This window comes from Ochotona princeps, chromosome 2, assembly GCF_030435755.1.
Source record: "Ochotona princeps isolate mOchPri1 chromosome 2, mOchPri1.hap1, whole genome shotgun sequence".
NCBI lineage: Eukaryota > Metazoa > Chordata > Mammalia > Lagomorpha > Ochotonidae > Ochotona > Ochotona princeps.
Genome location: NC_080833.1, coordinates 55,144,230 through 55,168,671, shown reverse-complemented (window position 1 = coordinate 55,168,671; position 24,442 = coordinate 55,144,230). Strand labels below are relative to the sequence as shown.

Genomic DNA, 24,442 nt, shown 5'->3' with positions numbered 1-24,442 from the left:
GACTGTAAACTTAAAAAGAAGGAGCTATGATGCGAACTTTCTTTATGGATTATGCACAGTTTCTAAAACTGAGCCAGAAATATATTGACTTTCATTAAATACACATTTAATTATCCATTGTTGACTCATAGAAGGGTAAAGTTTGTAAATAAAGAAAATATGATTAAAAGAGGCATTAGTCTGCATTAATATTACAGGTTTTTTTCTTTTTACTCATTTTAGTTCAAATATTTATTGAATGAACTACTAGGTTCTGGAGGAGAATAGCTCTCTTGAGAGCCGGTTAAAAGTAGCCGTGTGTGGTGGTGAAAGGGATGAATTGTTACCTTGATAACAAGATCACAGCCATCCTGTGATTGGGTCTCGAGGTATTTTTTTGTGAGACATAAATATTCACTCAAATCATTAGAATAATTCAAGAAATGATTTAGAAGAATGGCAAAAGCAACACTCTGTGAAGGCCTTTACTGATGAAGGGGTAAGGGTTGAAACTGATGAAGACCTCAGAAGAGGCAGAAGGAATACTGCCTGGCATAGACTCGGGGGAAGAGCTGGGCCAATACACGGTCCACCGAGAAACCCCACGGAGTGTGGTATTGTTCATGTGTGTATGTGAGTATGGTGTTGATGGAAGAATGCGACACAGGAGCAAAAGAGGCTGGTGGGGTGAGGAATAAGGCCATTAAGAGTTAAATATAAACTATTTAGAACAAAATTTCTTGATTTCACCAGTGATTTGAAGGTATTAAAAACAATAGTTCCATTTTGATAACCTCACATAAATTTATGGACACTTTTACAGCAAAAGGCATGTATCTACAATTACATAATTTGAAGTAGAATTATACATATCAGGATCCTTGGGAAGCCTAGGATTGCTTTAAAGTATCCTCTGTGAAAAATGACCTCTGTAGTGCTTGAAAAAAGAGAGAGAGAAAAAGAGATCTTGTATCTGCTGGTTCAGTTCCCAATTCCTGCAATAGCTAGGGCTGGGCCAGGCTGAAGCCATCAGATCAGAACTCCAGCAGGTTTCACCTGTACGTGGCAAGAACTGAAGGGCTTGTCATTACCTGCTACCTCTCCCACATGCGCATTACTGGGAGATGAGACTTGAGCCAGGGACTCTGGTCTGGGATGTGGGTATCCAAAGTCCTGACTTAAGGACTTCACCAAATGCTACTCCTGTCATCAGCTTTCTGTAGGATCAAATCATCCTGCTGTGCTTGGGCTGTGCAAATGGATGGATAACAGGAAGATCACTGAAAGTGAGGATTGTAACACCTATCTGTTTGTGTGCTTTGCTGTAAAGCTCATCTGGTTGCCAAGGATGTGTTAAATGACTTACAGACTGCAAAGCTATCTGTCTCTCATGACTTGTTTCCAAAAACCTGCACTCTATGTGAACATCTGGTCACTACATCAGCATTGTAAGGGAAACAGAAAAATACAGAACAACAAAAATTTGGAAAACCCTTTTTTACATTAAAGGATCCACACTTTACAGCTGTTTTTCTTACATGCCTGTCCATTGTATTTAACATGCCATTTTGTAGTTTAGTTTTTTCGCGTTCCTTGTTGTTGCCTGGTTTACTTATTATTTTCCACAACTATATAAAATTCTACCTACATTCTACAAATGTTAGGTAATTTCTAGATAATGAGTTAAACTTATTTTTGTATGACTTGATCTTCTTTTTGTTTTTAACTACTTCTTTAGGATAGAGTTTTGCTTCCACAAAGTGGGGTGGCCAGACCAAAAGACATTAATTTCTAAGAATATCAAGAAATCTTATGTTATACATAAACATAATATTCAGAGGCAGTGCTACTCATAATCAGTGAATGCACCTGTTCCCTCACGATACCTGTTAGGATTAGCGGAACATGGTGCTTAAATCAGGAGAGATGTTGAGAAATTCAAACCTCATATTCAAAGATTACACGAGGCCTGGGAATTGTTTCTAATATTTGCAATAATAATCCCAGATGGTGACTTAGAATACTAGAGTTCAAGGCCAAGGACTTGCAAGCTGATAGCTCTGTGTCCTTAGGGAAGTCAGCTAACGTTGGGTTCTCTCAACCATAAAACAAACGCACTAGATTGTGCACTTTTTGTTTTAGGATCTGTATACAGGATTTTAAAGTTTTTCCAGTAAGAACTTTCTGAGAGAGAGAGAGAGAGATAACCAGCACTGAAGACAGTCTCCCTTCAGTGGAGGTGAATCAGATCTGTCACATATACAGAACCTCTACTATGTGCAAAATAGTGGCAGGGACACAAAGATGTAAACCTTTAGAAAATAAGTCATGAACATGGGAAAAACTCAATAACCACAGTATATGCAAATAAGTTGATTCTTAGAAGTGCAGTGAATTTTTAAATATAGCAAAAATAAGAAGAGGGTACAACAAAGGAATTTCTTCACTGAGCAGTGGGACAGATCAGAAAAACTACACTGGGATCCTGATTTTTCACATACTACATAAGTGGCTATTGCATCTGTTTAAGTAATTGTATAATGCTTGTGGCAAAAGGGGATAAAGAAATAAATTGATGATTTGAATAATCAATCTTGATTTATTCAATGAGAGTGTTCCTGCAGCACTTTGGCACTGTGTGCAAGGTGCTGTGGGATATGCAGACATATATGCTGCTTGATTCTCCCTTCCTGGGAGTTACAGCAGGGAAGAGGACTATACTGTTAACACAAATGAAACATCAGTCCCTCTATGAAGTTAGGCTATTTTTAATATCACAATTATTATGTCAGTATCAGAATGATTTAAAAATAATTCGGGGTAGAGGTAGTATTTATTCATGTGCTCTATGCTTGTCCTTTAACAGTATCAAATATCAAATTCCAACAAACTTTATATTCCTTACACTTTGAACGGATAAAGAGATTTAACATAATTACGTCACTATCCCAGTGCCACTCTGCTGCCACGTGGCCAAGATGAAATTTGATGATAGGCTTCCTGGATTCGTCAATAGTAATTGTGGTAGCAATTTAAACATTTACAATTCTTTTTAGGAATTACTCAAGGGACTTTATTGCTGTTAATTCCTAATTCTTACAACTTCACTAAAAGGCAAGTTCATTACTATTCCTATGTTTTATGATTGAGAAAAAACTGATGTTTCAAGCCCTTCAGCAGCTTTGTCACGGCCATCCTGCTCTTAAGCACTTGCAAATCTGCGCTGCTTGGGCAGATGCCCTATTCTTCCCTACGTTACTCAAGGTGCATGGAAATCAGAATTACCAAGGGTGGATTTGTGCTATCCACAAAAGGATGGTCGCTGGTATTAGCCTACTGATTTCTGACAAAACAGCAAGTCTAGAGTTCTGGGAGCCAGTGGGCATGTACACGGAAGTTCCAAGGGAATGGAAAAGATCACTAGAGTCAGCCCCCAAGGTGTGACTGTACCATTTCTGAAAGTCAGTTTTCTGTGACTCATTAGCCAGCAGGGTTATCCACATACACACTTCACAGCCTAAGGCTGAAAAGTTAAAAATCCTTCATCACGGTATGAGATCATGAAAAGATAAGGTCCTAACTTTATGTAAGGATTTCCTGAGCAGTTCATAGAAATATGATCGCAGGCAAGGAATGCTGCTAGTTTGTTCGGGTAAACATGTTTAAAGGAGAGAGAAAAAGAAGAGAGTGGAAGGAGAAAAGGAAGCAAAAGTTTTAGGTTCGTGAATCAAATAAAAGTAGAAGATGGTTAGCTTTACCAACACTGAAAATGAATGTTAGCAACTGAATTCAATACTGAGACCTTGGATCACACCATGGTGGATCTGCGATGAGGTGAAGCCAGCCTGGGAGTAAGCTAGGCTGGTCTCTCCTGCTCTTTTTCTCCATGTTTTGGGTGTCTCTTCTCCCTGGCAATGTTGAAGTTCAGCTCTTTCTCAAAGCAAATCCAGCTCACAAACAGGACTTCTTTTCCTGTATTGCAGATTTAGTGTGAATTTATTTTAAAGTAGTGTCTCCCTTGGTGGTGTTAGAAGGTGATTTATTGTGTTCCAGCTCTTTGCAATGCTTCATGCATGTTGTTTCATTTTCCACACAAGAATCTAACTAAGCAGGTATTTTTCATACTTTTTTTTTTTTTACAGATAAGGAAACAGAGTCTTTAGGCAGCCAACTCAATTTCAGATACAAGTGACCCATCCTTTTAGTTATTATATTTTGCTGTCCCAAAGTGGTATCAGAAGTGTGGAGAGATGAACCAGAGGTGATGGTATCAAAGGGTGTAGATTTACATTTTACTGTGCTTCTTTGCCAAGAGTTTCCCAGGGCAGGTCACTAATTCTAGCTACAACTTTATTTACACTAAGGCAATTTCACTGCCCCCAAGCTTACTGAGATCTGCACCACCATGACAAGTGTTAAGAGAGATGCAAAGTTTACCTTCTATTCAACTTGGTTTGGAAACAGTCACCCAAAAAGGCCATCTGAAACATGACAGCAGGGGAAAATGGCCTTTGTTTAGAAGACCATCCCCAGCTCTCTTAGTAACAGAAACAGTTTCCCACTCTACCTGGCCTGCTGCAGGGGGGAGGCACCGACTCTTACATTATGAGAAAGCGGGTATAAACTCCACATGGAAACCCCAAAGTTCATAATGCATTCAAGAAAAGAGAAGAAATTCTAGATTTTTTTTAAACAGCAGATGGTAGTAAGTAGACTCTTAAAAAAAGCTAATTTTATAGTTAGGTGTCGGAAAATGGTATGTTCTATTCAATTCCGTGATTGTTTAGAGTATGTTCTGTGTGATGCAATGACAAGGAGAAATAATGTTGGAAAGTAGAGATAAATCCTGAAATTATGCCCTACTGTGATCTGGCGAAAACGATCTGATCTCTGAGCTTAAGCTGCACTGTTTCATAGACTGCACTTCCTAATGACGTGTAGATGAACTATGAAGATACAGACTTTCCTTGTTTTTGGAGCACAGTCAATAATCAAGGAAGTCACTTAAAAATTCATGTGTTAAAAGTGGGCACTTGGGCCCAGTGGCGTGGCCTAGCGGCTAAAGTCCTCGCCTTGAAAGTCCCGGGATCCCATATGGGTGCCAGTTCTAATCCCCGCAGCTCCACTTCCCATCCAGCTCCCTGCTTGTGGCCTGGGAAAGCAGTCAAGGACAGCCCAATGCTTTGGGACCCTGCACCCGCGTGGGAGACCCGGAAGAGGCTCCTGGTTCCCGGCATCGGATCGGCGCGCACCGGCCGTTGCGGCTCACTTGGGGAGTGAATCATCGGACGGAAGATCTTCCTCTCTGTCTCTCCTCCTCTCTGTATATCTGACTTTGTAATAAAGTGAATAAATCTTTTAAAAAAAAAAGTGGGCACTAAAATGTAATATGTAATAACATAAAGGTTTGATTTGGATTCTAAATTGCCATAAACCAAAGTTGAATAAATATTTTTATTAACAAAGTTTAAGTTGCCATATGAATGAGTTCTTCGAACAAATAAAATGATTTGTGTTGCTATTTAGAAAATGTTCTATTTTTGTGATATAGCGGTAATTTAGCCTCACACACTGAGCTTCCAGCTGGTTTTGAATCCTGTTCATTTGTGGGGCCATTATTGCAGACTTGATTGAGTGTCTTAAAAATTCTCCTCAGGACCTATAAATTTTTGATTTTCTTTTGACTGTTGTGATGTAAGTCTCTTTTTTCTCTCTTCTTTAGTTATGAATAGTTTTATTTCTGTAAAAACTTCAATTGACAATTGAAAGAGATTTGCATAATTATTTTCATGGACTTCATGGATTTCCATTTCTTTTCTAAGACTGGCATTTCACTTTGCAATGAATGTGCACTGTATTTGCATTGTATATTAATTGTTTTTATGATAAGGTACTTAGAAAAAAACATTGGTTCTGCATTCAAATAGTGGATGGGAATGGATGCTTGAGTTAATTTGAGAAAAGGGACATTAGAATAGGGATTAATATAAACAAACACTTTAATTGGGATGGTCTTGCTTTACTTTTGAACTCCTGCAATTAAAAGGTGGCTGATACTGAAAACTTGGAATAAGTAGATTTGCTAGTCTATGTAAATTGTGGTACCTGACAGCCATTATTACAAGCAGTGAAGGAGAAAGTGCCTGATGGTTATGAGAGGTAATGCATTGCTTCAGGCTCTCCTCAACAGCACGTGTGTTTAGGCCATGAAGGAAGCAGATACACATTACATGTTACAGAGCCGAACCTGAAAGAAGAGAGTCATTTTTCCATGCTCCTGTAGCCAGTAAGTGTTGAAGCAACAAATCAACTTTTCCTTGTAACACCTTACAGGTGCTGTCTTGCTGTCTGAAAACACTGGATGGGTTACTCTTGCTACTTAGTCTTCAGTGTGTTAGGTATTTTTCTTCATGAACACAGGCACGTATACTTAAGAGAGCCAGTTGTTAGTGATATTAAGGACATGGAATGTTTGAATATGTCCAGAGCATTAGAGTTCTTTCCAGTGTTCCTCTTCTTCATGATTACACTTTGTATGTATATATATATGTGTGTATATATACACATGTATACATATACACACATATGTATATATGTATATATATAAAATTTTTCTTCATGATTACACTTTTTATATATATAGAAATTTTATTTCTATATATATTTCAAATTCTTCTCAGTTCACATACAATCCATGGGTATTTATTTCTTTGATCACTCTATAGAGAATTTTTTTGTGTGGGGTGAAGGAAATGAACAGATAATTTGAATAAATTCAAATGGCTAATAGACATGAAAAAATGCCCAGGCTGCTGCTCAGCTATTAAGGAAATGCTGAGGTTCCACCAAACTCCAGTGGGAATGGCCGGCATACAAGAAATCAGTGAACAGTAACTGCTGGTGAAGATGTGGGAGAAACGGTCCCTAATCCACTGTTGATGGGAGAGGAGGCTAAGTACAGCCACGGTACTAGTCAGTATGGAGAGTGCTCAGACAACTGAAAATTGATTACCATATAACCCAACTATCCCATTCCTAGGAATAAATCCAAAAAAAGTGAAATCTTCACACGAGAACCCTTTTCCAAGCTGCGTCTTTTCTTGAAGTTCTGAAACTGTCATCCAAAATTAATTCCAATTTAATGAAGATGGGAAAGTTTTAATTTGTATACGTCATTTAAAGTTACCACAAGATGATTAAGACAGGGGCTATTAAAATGCACAAAAACAAGAAGCAACATTACAGTGAAAAATGAAAGCAAACATACATTTGCTCAAATAAATTCCCCCCGTTAGTAAGGGAACTCAATGTTTTCCTTATGAAAACACACAAAGTGAAATGCTAGACATTTTCACACAGACAGCACTGAGTGCTCAAGAATCTGAAACCGAGCCAGCTACAGCGTGGTGCTGCAAGGATGAGTATGAGCAATGGTAGCAAGAGCTAATTTATGTAAAGCCCTTAAATAGGAGGCTGTTGTGTTTGATACATTACAAGTATTATATTTTCTAATCTGAAATATCTCTGTGGCTTATACTGCTTTGTATATTTCATCACTGAGGAAGCAGAAATTCAAGGATGGTAAATAACTTGCTTAACATAACTTTTTCCTAAGGCAAGCAGAGGAGCTGGGGCTGAAAATCATATCAAATTTCAATTGCACTTTTCAATGCATTAAGAATGCCTGCTCTTACTGTCACTAAGCTTTGCTCTGAAATCTGGCTGCCTGTGTAGCACATACTCTGAATGGTACAAAATCAGCCCAAAGAAAGTGAGAATTGGTTACTGGAGGAAGGTGAGAAACATCTAACTTTTATTGTATAAAGCACACAGATGTAGTAATAGTATATAGCAATACGTATATTATGTTTGTGATATTAAAATTCACCTATTTTAAAATATGAGGGTGGTGTGACTGGAAAACAAAACAAAACAGGAAACAAAGTTCTGGAAAGACAAGGGAAGATGATCACGAAGTTTGAGAAGGTCTAATTGACAGGTTTAAAAGGGCCCAATGATACGAATGTATACATTTGATTAATTAACTCTCCTGGGAAAATAATTTAAGGCATCAGTTTTGTCAAGGGTAATAGTTTCATTTCCTCTTTTTCTTCCCTCTTTCTTCCATCCTTCCCATCTCTTTTCAAATTTGAGTTCAATGAATAATATCAGCAATATCTTAAGTATCCAACCAAATATATGGGGAAAATTTAGTCATGACCACACAAAGTAGGAGATGACCACATGAAGGAGGTGGGAGGCCAGGAGAGGTGCTTTGCTGTGATAAATGCAAAGTGGACAGGATGTGAATGTAGGAGATGCAGAGACAAAACGCTAGAGTGAGATTAAATCAGACCGCACAGACACAAGGCTAACAATACGTGCTCAGGGCTCCATAAGAAAGGACAATAAGTCAGTGAAGGATGGGAAGAGAACTTGAGATTGTAACAATTACAGTTTGCCCAAGGATGTTGGGCAGGTGGAACATGTATTTTATTGAAAATCTGGTCAATATTTTTGGGGACGAGGTGATCACTTGACGGTACTACCTTGCAGTTGACACACTGTTCCATAATGAACCTTTTCTCAATTTGAAATGCAAAACATTACTTTTTTTCTCAGGAACAAAAATCTCCATTAAAGAACCATAAATGGTTAAAAATTATGAAAACTTGTTAAACTTCACTACTAATCAGACATGAGATAGGAAGAAGTAATTTTTTATCTATCATATCGGAAAAGACCTAAAAAATTGGACTGTCTCCATATTTCTAGGAATATGATGAAATAAGTACTTCCACATAATATTATAAGTAAAAACTTTTATAAGTTTTCTGTAAAACTGTTCAGGAATGTGTCATTAATCTTTAGTAAGTTTCATAATTTTAACTCCAATTTTAAGAATTTAATTTAAGAAAATGTTAAGATGAGAGAATCGTGTGCAAAGATGTTCACTGCATGTGGGAAAATCTGAAAGTATTCAAGTTACAATCAGTGATAGAATTGAATATTATGAAGGTATTAAGTTTTCATTAATTAAAATGAAATCAAATATTTTTCCTTTTTGGAATGGAAAAGGTAAAGAATAAAGGAATAGCTATGTTGATGGTGACGTAGCAAAGTATTAATCACAATGTTATGATGAAGCTTTTGAAAGGACATTTGGGGGCTCAGTGTGATAACCTCGAGGCTAAATTCCTCTCCATATGGGTGCCGGTGTGTGTCCTGGCGGCCCTGCTTCCCATCCAGCTCCCTGCTTGTGGCCTGGGAAAGCTGTCAAGAACGGCCCAAGGCCTTGGGACTCTGTACCCGCGTGGGAGATCCAGAAGAGGATATGGGTTCCTGATTTCTGATCAGCTCAGCTCTCGCTGTTATGAACCAGCAGATGGAAGATCTTCCTCTCTCTCCCTCTCTCCTCTATGTATATCTGATTTTCCAATAAAATAAAATAAATATTTAAAAAAAGGACACTTGGCTCTAAGTAGTGACATTTGAAGTGTGTATGCCCTTTAACACAGCAATTCAAGTTAAGTTACTCACTACATCATTTTATATATCGTCAAGAAAAAAAGCAAAAGCCTAAATGCCAATTTATGAAAGATAATAAACATACATATAGCATGCTATGATCCTATTAAAGTTATCCTAGAGGTTTATGTTTGTGCATATTAGCTCATTGTATATATTCATTGCATTTAATAAGTTTAAATGGCTACTGTTAAGATTGTGGAGCAGGGCCCAGCGTGATAGCATTGTGATTAAAGTCCTTGCTTTGCACGCGCAGGGATCCCATATGGGTACCAGTTCTAATCCCAGCGGCCCCATTTACCATCCAGCTCCTTGCTTGTGGCCTGGTAAAGCAGTCGAGGATGGCCCAAAGCCTTGGGACCCTGCACCTGTGTGGGAGACCCGGAAGAGCTCCTGGCTCCTGGCTTCGGATTGGTTCAGCTCCAGCAGTTGTGGCCACTTGGGGAGTGAACCATTGGATGGAAGATCTTTCTCTCTGTCTTTCCTCCTCTCTGAATATCCGCCTTTCCAATCAAAACAAATAAATCTTTAAAAAAAGAAAAAAGATTGTAGAGCAGACTCTGTTCTGTTTCCCTGCTTGTGGTCCAAAGCCTTGGTACCTCTCTTTTTTTTCCTCTCCCTCTGTGTGTGTGGATATAAATAGGGAGGATTTTCTTAAAAAATTTTCATCAAAACATTGAAAGTGTTATTACTACTAATATCTATAGAGTGTTTTTGGGTTGATATTTACTTTTTAATTTACAGTTTATTGTGTTGTTTAAGTTTTTTAAGTAATATGCAAAATCAATGTCATGATCTGAATAAAGCATACTGAACTGTTTTCAAATACTTTCATTCATTAGAGTAACAAGTATGCACAATTATATGAGTAATGATGAAACACACACAAACACACACACACACCCCCCACATGTGCAGTTACAATCACATGAAAAACCCTGGAGTTGAAAGTGAACCTAGGTTGCCTTTTATTTAGATAAGCCTGAGATTGCTGGGAGAAAAGCAGCCAATAGCTGGCTGGCATTCTGGGCCTGGTTAATGCCAACTCTGTCAAATATACCATTGTGTCAGCATAGGTAATAAAAGAAACTGAAACAGAGTAGATTAGAAGGGGAATCTGCAGAACCTGCCCCCCCCCCCCAACTGCCAGGTCAGGCTAAAGCACTGCATAAGTACCAGAGGTGTGAGTGGACCTGGCCAGCCTAAGCGTTTGTGAGAACCACGTTGGGGTTGGGGTTGGGTCTGGTAGGAGTTCTTTGGGGATGCCCAGACTAGACCAAGCACTCTGCAGTATGTGTGAAAACTGGGGTTTTGGGTGGGCCACAGAGGGGATCTTTGGGCACACCTCTGCTGGGTTGCATCACCCACTGGTACATGCAAGAGCTGGGCCTGGGGATGGACTGGCTGGGCTGGGCTGGACTAGACTGTTGCAACTGATGGCTTGCATGAGAGCCAGGGCTGGGGACAGCATTGATCAGACAGCTGTACCCACTGGTGTGGTGCAGGGGCTGGACTTAATCCAATCCTGCATGAGCTGGTACACAAAAGAGCAAGGTCTGAGGACCTCCCAGGTGAGGTTTCTTAGGGGATTCCTCAACTAGACCACTGCATGTGGTGCCCAACCTCAGGGAAGATCAAACGGACATGTAGTCTGATCCTGGAGCATATGTTACAGGACTGGACCACCTCAGTTGCTGACCCTCATGCAAGAATGGAGAGCATACCCTGATGAATATGAAAGCTAAGACAACTAGCTCAGCTAACCAACAAATGATTTCGAGTATGTCATCAAAAGATAAAAGAAGGGCAGGTTGAGCAACATCACAGGCCAGGCTCTAAAACAAGTACCTAAGTCTGTGAGAATGCTGAAGTGGACAGACAGCCAACAGGCCTTAGAAAAGATTTATTACGTCTGGTGCAAGGAAACTAACAATTTCTCAAAAACAATCAAGACCACTCAAGTAACACCCTCTCTCACAGCGGGGCCTCAACGACATCATCAAATGACACTTTCTTCCCCTAAGAAATTAATGTAGTGTGACAGCAAGGAGTAGCACACTTTCTCTCCACCCCGCTCTCCTCCTCAGATACAGGTAGGCAAGCTGAATCATTTCTCTCATCCACCTTCCCCGCCCTCCTGACCTCAGCCCTCTCTCTTCAGATCCGAGAGCCATATGTAATCTTCTCACCTTTGTAGTAAATATTAAAATAAATTAATTTAAAAAATGCCCAAATGATAAGTTATTATCTATGATTGTTATGTATTATCTCATTTTCTTTATGCTTTTCTGTTTTTTCAAGTTTTCTATATTATTTACACATTACTTTAATGTTGCAACAAAACTATTAAACAGAACCTGGGAGTTAGTCTGAGATTTTTAGCATTGAAATGTTTACATTTCAGCTTTATTTCTGAAAGACTCCTTAGAGTTAAAAATTGGGTCCTGGTGGTTCTGAGTACTCCTCAGATGCTGTTCCCTAGAAGGGGCTGATATCTACAGATGGAGAAGCAGGAAGAATGTTGTCAGTCCTAGCAGGAGCTGCTAATTTCAAGGAAAATGAGCTGCAACTAGAGTCCCCAGAAGGGGAAAATCTAAGGAAAGAAGAAACCAACATTAAGAAAATCCTTCTTCTCTTTTTGGATTCACATTTCACCACGATGTTTGCACTGCCAACAAAATACCCTTGAAAGGTTAACACTGCCCCTGCTCTCCTGACCCTTTCTTGAGAATAACCTTTTGTGTTTTCTCGGAGGCCTGTTTCAAACCTCTCAGTCACATCTCAGGGGAGGCCTGACTGTCATGATGCTGAATGGCAGATGATGGCACACGCTGTCTGGGGGAATGCTTGTCATAGTAACACAAGTCCTGAGACTACCTGTACCTGCATTCCTGTGACTGAGCACTGCAGACCAGCAGGAGACTGGAATAAGTCCATGGAATGCCCATGCTCCAGCAGAAAGGATCCCCACATACATGTACTTATCTTCCTGACTCCAAATCAGTCTTGGATTCCACAAATCAAGCCACCGATGCAAAATCCTACGCACATGTCTTACACATAGTAAGCATTCATGAGTGTTAATTATTGTTTTACAGAATTATTGCCATTATATGGTACTTCATAGTTTTTAGAGGCCTTTTCCAAGGAACTCTAACAATCTGTTTGGGGGTGAATGATGCCAATTAAATATATCATTCTTGACACATAAATGTTTTAGAAATTGGAGATTCCCCTGAGTCTTAACAAATCCCTTGGATCCCCAGCATCCCTTTCTTCATTCACTTAAGTCAGCTTTCCTGTTGGGACAATCTAAGGTCCATAAAATCCTGTTTTGTAATGGCATGGGAAGGACCTAATCTGTAAACAGCTCTTCTTAGACAATACATGAAAAAGAAGCAAAGTTATAGAGGTTCCCAGCCAGCTATAGCCTGAGAAATGTTCAGAATCTTCTAAGGGTGAATCACTTTTTTCCAGGGATTTTCAGCTTCTCTATCCTTTTCTGAGATGTTTATGACTAGTCTGTAACTGCTCAAATGCCATAATTTACAAAATCTTTGCTCGAAGAGACAGCAATACGTTTTCGTCTGTGTTTCCCATCAACATTAACGTGGAACTGAGCAGTGAACTGCCAGCCGGATCGTCAGTATGCACCAGTCTTAGTGCTAGGCTCTGCTGAAGGCAAGGACTGCAGCGCAGGCAGGTGCCGTATGTGTGAAATTATTCTCCGGTCCCATAAGAGCAAAGACTGCTCATTGTCTTTGCTAGCAAGGTTGGGGATCACACAACAATTCACAGCAGGACACATTTTTCAGATGTCTTATGTGGAGGAAATATAAAATGTTACAACTTGAACCCTTCTAAAGCAGGCAAGAACTATGTAAAGCACATATATCACAAACAAGGTGTGCGTGGAGTTGGATAATAGTAGTACTCCTAATAGTAGTAGCATTAGTTAATATTTATTGAATGCTGTAACTCAGGCATGGCCAGGATATGCCACAGACCATGTGTGTGCACATACACATACATATTTCTCTCCCTCCTAGATATATAATATAAAACACATATGATACATGTAATCATGGATTTGTGCTTATTTACATTAATATATGTGTGCTTACATGCATGTGTTTGTATGTGTATGTATACTAAAAGTAAATGGCGAGAAATTAATGGGATTCTATAATATCAAATGCAATACAAAGTATGCACATATGCTGATGTTTACACATCAGTGCTCTAAAACTGCCACCTCTTACGTGGCTTCCAAGAATACTCAATGTAGGTTGAAATGTGATATGCAACACTCTAACTTCCAGACCATGTTAGGACTCCTGTGGGGGTATTTCCAAAGCACTTACTTATATCTGCTGAATTCTCATTCTTTGACAATATTGTAACTACTTGATTAATGTTTTGCATCTATGCTCTATGGGAGCATAGAGGGACATGCTGCAGCCCCCATACGTTTCATGGTACTGTGTACATAGAAGGCACTCAATAAACACCTGTTGATTGAATGAGTATGGACATATTGTCTGTCCTAGTAGCAATATTATCAGTGTCTTACTTACAAATTTGTCATAGATATCTACCTCTGGCAGAGTCAGTATAATATGGAAAATCTTACCATGTTGCTTCTACTGTAATGAATAATTTGGTATGTAATAGAGTACATACAAACACAGACACTCCTTACTCACACTAATAGAATAATACTATGAGCATGTTAGTGTATATGCATATTGATGCTGCTATGAGGAACATTTTAGTCCGAATTTTGTAGTCTCACAATGCAGCTAATTCCTTCTTCTGAACATGTCTTACAGTCTGTAACTGACTGTAGGGCATGCAGAGGACTTTAAGATCTTTCTCAAGAGCTCCTACAACAAGGACAATAAAGGTTCTTATAAAAATGATTTTCTTCTTGTCCATAAGCAAAAAAATGTAAAATTTATTATTATTTTAGAGTTTATGCAAATCATTTTAGCTTTAGTTTTTGCTGTGAACAACAAAAACTGAATATTCTTTTGGTTTTAATTTTAACATTTTCAGTTTTGAATGTCACTGTGTCAGGAAAAAGAAAAGGGGGAAGGGAAAGAAGTTTATAAAACAGATGAGGCAGACATATATACAAGAGAACTGGACGGATGTATGCCCAAGAAAGATCAAAAGGTTTCTTGGGAACAGGGAAAAGAAGCAAATGCTTCTATATTAAGTTGCATTTACAGTAACAGCCATTGAGAGGCTGGTATTTTTTTCTCCCAGATATTATGCATAAAACTTCCTATCTGATGTTCAGGTTGTTAGAATGGCATAAAGGGCCTTCAATTTATTTGCACAAAAAATAAAGTTTTGATTCAATTTCCGCAAACGTTTTAGAGTGCTTTTCCTCAGTATGTTATTTAGCTAGCCACCTTCTGCCTGGGCCTCAGGCTGGGAGCGCTATACTCAGCTTCCATTCCTTTCTACAACCCATCGGTTGTCAAAAGCTTACACTTCTCAAGTCTCTCCATTATGAGGACATTATACCAGCTTTTTACTATTTCCCCTGGGCTAATCCAGTAAATCCAAAATTCATCCTTGCTCCTAATCCTAAAAGTCAAAGATGATCAATCACCTTCTTTATTGAATCTTCTTCAAAATTCCATTTCACTAGGAATTGCAATCCAAATACATTCTTCCAGTATTTAAACTACTTTGTAGAGTATAATCTCCGCTTGCCATACCAGATCATCTCCTAAGGCCTTTCTCACCTCGCTCAGCATTCATATCTCTAAAGGTAACCTAGCTAGGGCTCACCCTAACGCCTTTCTTCATGGTATTTCTCTCAAACTGGATTGCTCAGCTCACTGAATGAATTCCTCTTTTGTTTTGATATGAGCCAACTCAACCCCCTTTTCCTCCAAGGAGTTATTCCAGATCTTTCCTGTTAAAGATCTTTTGGGGCCAATGGTGTGGTATAGTAGGTTAAGTCATCATTTGCACTGTCAGCATCCTATATGAGCAACAGTTTGAGTCTGGGCTGCTCTGTCAAGCACCAATGCAGCTCACTGCTAATGTGCCAGGAAAAGCAGTGGAAGATGGCCCAAGTGTTTGGGCTCCTGCTGCCCATGTAGGAGGCCTGAATGCAACTGCTTGTTTCTGGCTTCAGCCTGGCCCAGTTCCAGCTATTGTGACCATTTGGAATTAATACCTGGGACAAATATTCTTTCTCTGTCTTTTAAATAAATAAAATAAATCTTAACATCTTTCATTCTTTTCTAGAATGTTTTTGCAATTCTATTCTGGTATTTGCTGCAGTATGCCCTTTATAGGAAATGCCATATTCCTCTATTTATTCTGAATTTTTAGAAGGCAGAAATAATTTTTTTTTACCTGTAAAATTCCTGTCTTGGAAGTGAAAGGTTTCAATCTTGAGAAAAGTGAAGGCTTTCCAAAATTTACATATTTTAAACTTAACAAGGTACATCTAAAAATGTCCATGCATTTTAAATTGCTATGAGTGGAAAGGAAAAATATGTTATCTGTGAGTCAGTGGAGACACAGGAGAAATGTTCTGGGCTCAGTCACCACCAGGGACCTGAGAGGTCACCTTAGGGACCAGGTGATATAAGGAACAAAAACAAACAGGCCCAACAGGGCCTTCTGCTCCTTTTCCTTAGTTCTTTGCTTTCAGACAGACTATAACATCAAAATATGAATGATACAACTTTTTTTATTGCATGGTATATTAAAAAGCAGCCAGCATAAGTGGGCATTGTGCTGCAGTGGTTTAAGCTTCCACTTCAATGCCCATTGACAATAATGGAGCTGGATTGGATGTGGGACAGACTGGACCAGTCTGCTGTACATATTGGCAAGCACAGGAACCAGGGCAGGGGAGGATTAGTGGGAGTTATCATGGGTCACTTTGACTAGGCTGTGCTCCCTCTGGTTTATGTGAAGGCCAAGTGTGTGGTGGGCAGAATCAGGCTGGGCTGTGTAGGAGATAGGGCTGGAGACAGAATTGACTCAGCAGCTGCAACCATCAGTATGCTTGTAGGCATTGAACTGTGTTGGACCCTGTATTGGCAAGCACATACAAGAATCAGGTCTGGGACCACCTCAGATGAGGTTTCTTTGGGGATCCCCACAATTGAACCGCTGGAATCAGAACTCCAACCATGGAGAGAATTGCAGGTTCCGTGGTCTGACCATGGAGTGCTCGTGTCAGAGCTGAGCCTACTCAGTGGCTTAGATGGAGGTGGGCAGCATGTCCAGGTGCACATAGAGGATATGGCAGTACATTGGAGCCTGAAGTGGACACCCAGTACCATAACAGAGGACGGACACAACAAATTGATCAATTACCTTAGCCAAGTGTTGGCAGTGAATTTCTGGGCAAATGGAGACTCTAAGGTGGACTAAATCAGTGGATTCTGGAAGGATTTCATCATGCTTGGAGTGGCAATCAACAGCACTCAGAACTGCTGAACTATCAAAACCACTTGAGCGGGACCCTTGGAACATGCCCCGTCTTGGGGACCTTGGGATGGCACTGGGTGGCTGTTCCCCATCCCAGGGTATGGAGGCAGTTGGGAGGTTGGAGGCTCTCCTTATCTCCCTCCTTCCCCCAGATAAGGGAAGGAAAAAAGAGAATGTGGAAATAATGGTCTCACCCACCTTCCTGTAGTCCTTGACCCGTCCCTCCCTAATCAACTATGTAAAAATCATCAAAAATAAAATAAAACAAATAAAAATCAAACCACCTATCCTATTTTAATTTCCTTATTATGCACATTTTCCATTTTTATTTTATTTTAATTAATTTATTTGAAAGGCAGAGAGAGAGAGAGAGAGATCTGCTGGTTCAATCCTTAAATGGTTGCAACAAGTGACCTTTTCTGTTGCTTTCCCTGAAACATTAGAAAGGAGCTAAAGATGATAAAAGAGACCCAGAAGCATCAAACACTAAGGTTCACATGATTATTACATGTCACAAACAAGACAAATACTATGCATATTAGGAAAATGGATTTATAACGTTTGACCACTGACTAGCAGCTCTGATTATCTGTGGTGTAGTGGGTTAAGTTACCATTTGCCAAGTTAACCCAATTTTCAGGTCCTTAGTTTACTCATCTATAACAGGTATATTTTACATTTCCTATATATTTGTTGAGTTGCTTATATTTGTGTATATGGAGTAAGAGTTCATCAGTGACACACTAACATTACTGCTACAAATAACACTACCTCACAATCGCTAAAGCCAAATGCAATATATTTTCCCTAGCCAGGTAGCCAATTCAAATGATGTGCTTTGTAACTACCAACTACTTTAAGCTTCCAGGAATATTTAGAGAGAAAATTCCCACTTAATTCTCTACATTACCATATTCTCTATTGGTCCATTCACCAGTTTGGACTGGAGAGTGGGACAGAACCCAGATCACTGTGCTGGCATCCTAATCTATCGCTAAGAGAAGGTTGTCCACTAAGTGTGAGAGAGATCAGCAGTCTTCAAGCCCAGTGTCAAGTGCAATATCACCTTGTTGCTTGGTTCCAGAGATGTGGAGAATCAGGCAACTGATCCATTACTTAGAGGTAGAGTTAATGCTGCACCCTCAACCAATGTGCCTGGGAGAAGAATTTGCAGTTTCAGCTCCACTTCAATCTTCCTAACTGGTCTAGTCTGTTTAAAAGACTTGCTGTGAGTTTCAGTTATTTTAACAAACAGGATTTTAAATTTCATATTTATAATATCTTTAGTATAAAATTTCAGATTAGCGAAGGTACATGATCAATACTTTTAGTGAAAAAAGTTGGTATCACTGCCTTTTAGGCTTCTTCAATGTAGGAGTATTTCACACTGTGACTTGAACAGGGTGACTGCTCAACATTTTTCCTTTGCAGTGATTAAAAAAAGGCTTATAGCAGGGTTAATACAATTAACAAATGCTTTTCTCTTAAAGAATAAAGTGAATTAGCAAAGCAGTTGTGTGCCAGCAAGTGAATCACATCTTGTAATTTACTTTTCTTTCATGACTCTCAAGTGAGCAAATTAAAATATTTGTGGGCACATTGAAAAATTTAATCTTTACATCTTTTATCTCTATGGGGGAGTCCTACCACATCAAAGTTTAAAAACAAGTTGAAGACTTTTTGTCCTTGATTGTATCTTTACCAATTACTCAGTAATTGATCAGACATTTAAAATGTCTATCAGTTCCCCTCTTCCCACCCCTTGCCACAGAAACAACATAATTCCAAACAAAGATAAAACACATGGCTCATAATTGTATGTATGATTAAACCCTTCTACAGACAGTTTTTCTCTCTGGGATCTAAGCTGGACAGAAAACAACTTGGATGTAGGCCTGGGCTAGTGAGCTGTGTTAGGATGATACAGACATGACAACCGAGATGTCTGGGAGGTAACAGATATGGTGTTGGTGACATGGAACTAGAGAGCTGGAAGTTCAAGGATTAGGGGCCAACCCTTGCTTTTGCAAAGCTGGGATGATGTTAATGTGTGTGCAGTAGGTTGAGGTGGGGCACTCAGAGGGGTCTGCAGACACATAATCTGAGCTTAAATCTTCACTCTGCTTCCTGCTGGTGGTGAGACTGTGAAAGTGGTGCCCATGACCTGCACTTCAGTTTCTTTATTCATGCACTGTGTAGATGAAATGATTCAAAAGATGGAATGCACTTTGCAGATGGTAAGTGCTCAGATGTAGCTGTTGCTTTCCATTGTTTTGATATCTTCATGGCCTCCATTTGGAACTGCAACCCCAAATATGCTATAGTCTCCTTTCAGTTTCCCTGCAGATCTCATCATGTCCAAGTTATATATTGATTTAACTTCTAATCGTCACTCTTCATACTGGAACTTAAACTTTTATGATGACAGAGATTTTTCTGCTGTGTTTATTACTAACGATAAAAGTGTTATCATGATAGGCACTTGGTAAATAAGTAATTACTGAGGGATGGGCATTTGACCTAGAAATTAAGATGCCTGCACCCCAGTGGAATCCATCCTTGGCTTGTGACTCCAGCTTCTTGCTAACACAAATGCTGGGAGGCAGCAGTGATAGTTTAGGCAGCCGAGCTGCTGTGATTCCTGTGAGAGATCTGGACAGAGTTCCTGGCTCCTGATTTTGGCCCTGGCCCAGTCTTGAAGTTTTGGGTATTTGGGGAGTAAACTCAGTGGTCAGGAATTCTGTATTTCTGTTTCTTAAATAAACAAATAAAAATCAAAACAAACAAAATAAAATGTAGTTTTTGAATTAAAGCATTATTGCTTACCAAGATACAAAAAGAATGACAAATTTTTAGTTATGGAATGACAAAAATGACACTAGACAGTGAGGACCACTTTCAGGGTGTGGCTGGATGTGTGAACTGTTGCATGGATTGGAAAGAAAGAGTGTAAGAACTAAATGAAAGAGGCTGTGTAGCCAGAGTGTGCATGGACCACCCACATAGAATCTGTGTTACAGAGAAGGCTAGGAAGTGAATTGGAGCAGAGGCTGAGAAGGAAGCTATTGGCATCTCTAAGCCTGTAGGAAGATGTAGGTCAATGCTTTGAAGCCATTTAATAACAATAAGGAGTAGCAGAGTGGATTCACACATGACTACTCTCCACCATCAGTGAGGGTTTAGAAGTGGCAGTGGGAAGTTGGAGCACCTGAACTCTGCCTCTCAAGTCACAGTACGGATGGCCCATGGGAGTTTGAAGAACTTTCTGTCGCAGTGCCACAACAGAAGTGATGGTCTCTGGGGAAAGCTGGGGTTCAGTCAAGGAAGCAAGTGTGTGAGCTCAGCAGAGAATCAGAAATGTAAGAAGGGTATGGCTAGGCAAGGGCGGGGTGGGAGGGTTAGGAAGGAGAGCTGTCGACAGGAGAAGAGCAGTCCAAAGATGAGAGAGTGCTGAGGGAGCAGTGGTATGAGTAGATGATAGACAGGATCTTCTAAAACCCTTCCCCAAAAGACAGAGACTAGTGTTTGGACCCTGGCCACTCATGGGAGACTTGGAAGGAGATCCAGGATGCTGGTTTTAACTTGGCCCACCCTAGCCACCGCGGCCATTTGCAGGGTACACTAGTGGCTAGAAGATTCTCTCATTTTTTTCTGTATCTCCTCTCTATGTAATACTACCTTTCAAATAAGTAAAAAATATTAAAAATAAAAATGAGAATATTGAAGCAAATATCCATAAAGGGGAAATGCTTGTGTATTTTACACATAGGCATTTTGACAAGGTGTTATTTTTGGTTTCTCCCTGAGACTGTCTTTGAAGTACATTTCAAAACACTTTTTGGGCCCAGCACGATCGCATAGTGGTTAAACTCCTTGCATTGATTGCACCTGGGATCCCATACGGGTGCGAGTTCTAATCCCAGTGGCCCTGCTTCCCATCCAGCTCCCTGCCTGTGGTCTGGGAAAGCAGTTGAGGGCGGCCCAAAGCTTTGGGACCCTGCACCTGCATGGGAGACCCAGAAGAAGCTCCTGGCTCCTGGCTTTGGATTGGCTCAGATCCAGCTGTTGCGGCTCACTTGGGGAGTGAACCATCGGACGAAAGATCTTCCTCTCTGTCTTTCCTCCTCTCTCTATATCAGCCTTTCCAATAAAAATAAATGAATCTTTAAAAAAAACCACTTTTTACCTGAACAAGCATTTCTGGTGGGATAAACAATGACACACCCATTCATAATACAGCTGTTCACACAGACCCTCAGGAAGCCTCATGGATACTGCCCAAGGGTGAGTAAAGTCCAAGATGAAGATAACACAATATTCAAAGTTCTAATTACTTTCCATGAAAACTTCTTATGAACTTCTCTTGGCTCAAATTGAAATGCTTAAGGAATTGGTATTATAGTGTTATCAACTTCAGAGATACAGAGATACATGAACAAATACTACATATATTTTCATATAAAATGTTATGCCACACACTGATTAGTTGCTTACATTGATGGATAATATATATCTATATATTTAAAACAAATAAACCATCAACTGAAACTGTCTTCAGATTAGTGTGTTGTAAATGAGTCGACTTCTTTTCATAAAAAGGTCCTATACTAAAACAAAAGTGAAAGCCATAACTTACTCTAGAACTGAAACAAAGAGCAGTAAGAGGAAAAAAATGTCAGTGTGGCTTTTTGGGAAGTGTCAGATTTGGGCCTCCAAACAGGGTTAAGCACACAGCGGCTCTGGCCGCACTAAACTAGACAGGGACCTTGTGTGAAGCATGTTGGTTGTATTTCTGGATTGTCAGCCTACTTAATTGGAGCAACTTCTTCTGAGATGTCTAATCGGTATTAACATACTTAAGTACTTTTTAATTTCATCTGACTCAAAGACAAAGTTTGGAGGTCACGATTTCCTGGACTTGCATTTTGGCTATTGTAAAATTAATGGCCGGGGACAGTGAAGACTTCTGCATTGTAAGTAAAAAATGTATAATTCTTCCCCGAAGACTGGCTGTCCATCTGCCCTCCACTCTAGCAGGACAAGACATTAGGATATCAGAAAATTTGAAATCCGATCATCTTTCCTGCTGGCCATCACAGCTGCTCTCGGCTAAGGGTTTCTATGTCTAGCCCGCCTTGACAGCAAGATTTCTCATTGAGAAAAAAGTTGGAACCATTCAAACTATTTTAATGATCAGACTTTTTGACTTTTAAATTTGCATGAAAACATATACCTAAGTTAGAAAAAGTTCAACACCAAGATTCATTTCAAGGGTAGATTTATTTCTTTCTTTTCTTTCTTTTCTTTCTTTCTTTCTTTCTTTCTTTCTTTCTTTCTTTCTTTCTTTCTTTTTCTTTCTTTCTTTCTTTCTTTCTTTCTTTCTTTTTCTTTCTTTCTTTCTTTCTTTCTTTCTTTCTTTCTTTCTTTCTTTCTTTCTTTCTTTCTTTCTTTCTTTCTTTCTTTCTTTCTTTCTCTCTTCCTGCCTTTCTCTCTCTCCCTCCTTTCCTTCCTTCCTTCCTCCCTCCCTCCTTCCCTCTTTCCCTCCTTTCCTTCCTTCCTTCCTCCCTTTCTTGTTTTCTTCCTTCCTTTGGCTAATTTTGATCTCAGAATAAAACATTTATCTAAATTCTAGAAAGTCAGGGGCTATGATAAATTTTATGTGTAGGGTGGCTCATTAATTAAAATTTTGCATTTTTCACCATCATTAGTTTATATGGGTCATTATATCAAATATCAAGAAGATTTAAATATAAAGCAGAACGCTAATCCTTAATGCATAAATGACAAATTATCAGACACTGTGATTAGATAGCTGATATTCCATGTTGTATATTTTCCTTAAACTTCTAAAATGACAAGTCCAGCAAAAGTTGCCCGTTTTATTGCAACCATTTGAATTACAATAAGGAAGCATTAGTGAAACCTACTGCAATTCTTCTTCTTTCTTTCACGCAATTTTTCTTGTCTTAAGTATATATACATACACAAATAGATACATAGTCACAATTTGCAATAATAGATGTTGTATCTGTAATAGTATTCATTGGAAGAGAAAGGTTAAATACCCATACCAATCAAAAACTAACCTTGTATTTGTCGCGCTGCATTTGCAAGAGTTAGGAAAGAGCCCTGGTTGACAGAGTTAAGTTCCTTGGTCAAAAAAGGCGTGTTCTGATTTTTTTTTCAATTGACCACAGCTAATTAAGCAACCAATATTAACTGCAAATTAGCTTTAATTTTTTTAAGATGAAAAATTGAAGATGACATCCACACCCAATTCAAGTAATCTTTAGTGTTTGATATTTTCTAAGTAGCCATAGCATTTTTATATAGAAAGAGAAACCAGAAATTTTGGAAGGAGCTGGGATTTTGAAGTGCACATGGGGCAAGAAGGAGGGGAGTACAAATTAGAATCTGGTATGCTATGTACTACTTACCTTCAAAAGTCAAATAAAACTTTCCTCTGTCAAACCAAACGAGGGAAGGCTGTTCATTCTCTGTATGGCCAGGAGTTGAAGCGGGATGGGAAAGGTTAGGGAGAGGGAGAGAGAAGGACAAATATGAGTTACAGAGCAGGTCATTAATCTCACTAAGGGGAAGGGTGGAGGCACTGCATGCCATTAGCGTGCGGGAAGGAAACGGGGATGCTGGCAATCTACTATTATTATTTATTTATTTTAGTTGAGGAAACAGAAAGCAAAAGCAAAGCTATGGAGGCCTAAAGGGATGGGCACGGTTGTTGGTGGCTTGACAATTTGGTGCTTGTGTGCATGGAGCGGAGGACTTCCTGGCCATGCAGGGGCGTCAGCATATTTTAACTGCACTAATTAGGACAAAGTATTATTCAGCAATGGCTGCATCCATTTTATCTTCATTGCCATCCCTTTCTATGCTTCCAAAAAGATAAATTCATAGTTATGGGTTATACAAAACATTAGCTTAGGTATTAAATGACAACAGCGTTGCACACCAATTTACAGTTCATGGAAGATGCCATACATCTTCCTCCCCCTCCCTGGAGTCAACTTGCATCCAGACCCCAAATGCCCTCCATCTATATACCAGAGAGAAAACAATATTACTAATGATGCTCTCCTGCTACTTTTTTCCAGTTAAAAAGCAGTCACCAGACATGTAATTCTGAGCAGTTAAATTATTCCTTTCTTTGTAAACACGAAGCAGTAGCATCTTGCCTTTTTCAAACCTTTTCACTGAGAAACTGTCATGCAACCTGCTGCTTTTTAATATGACCAGTTGAAACAATTTCAGTGGCATGAGTTCCACAATGAACAGTACATATACAAGGTGCATCTGAGAGGCACTGGACACTCATGAGGTGAGGAGCATGTCTATGAGTTTACAGCATTCAGATGGAGAATGGCTTGGATTTGTAAAGTCTACAACTCTAGAGGTCACTCCGCTAGCACCATACCTGCAGGCGTTTCACAGCGCCTTTCAAACGAGG

At 39.4% G+C, this 24,442-nt stretch overlaps 1 protein-coding gene across 16 annotated transcripts in view; it reads right to left on the bottom strand.

Moving 5' to 3' along the window:
• SGIP1 (SH3GL interacting endocytic adaptor 1) overlaps positions 1 to 24,442 on the bottom strand; it is a 328,705-nt gene that overhangs the window by 27,151 nt on the left and 277,112 nt on the right. For 14 of the 16 annotated variants that reach the window (XR_009244460.1, XM_058657629.1, XM_058657621.1 and 11 more), the window contains one exon: positions 23,415 to 23,474. The exons of the other annotated variants lie outside the window; for them this stretch is intronic. Coding sequence is in view for 13 of the 14 variants with exons in the window: in XM_058657629.1 (XP_058513612.1) it covers positions 23,415 to 23,474 (60 nt within the window). In the remaining variant the exon portion in view is untranslated. The remainder of the gene's footprint in view (positions 1 to 23,414; positions 23,475 to 24,442) is intronic. 16 annotated transcript variants of the gene reach the window in all.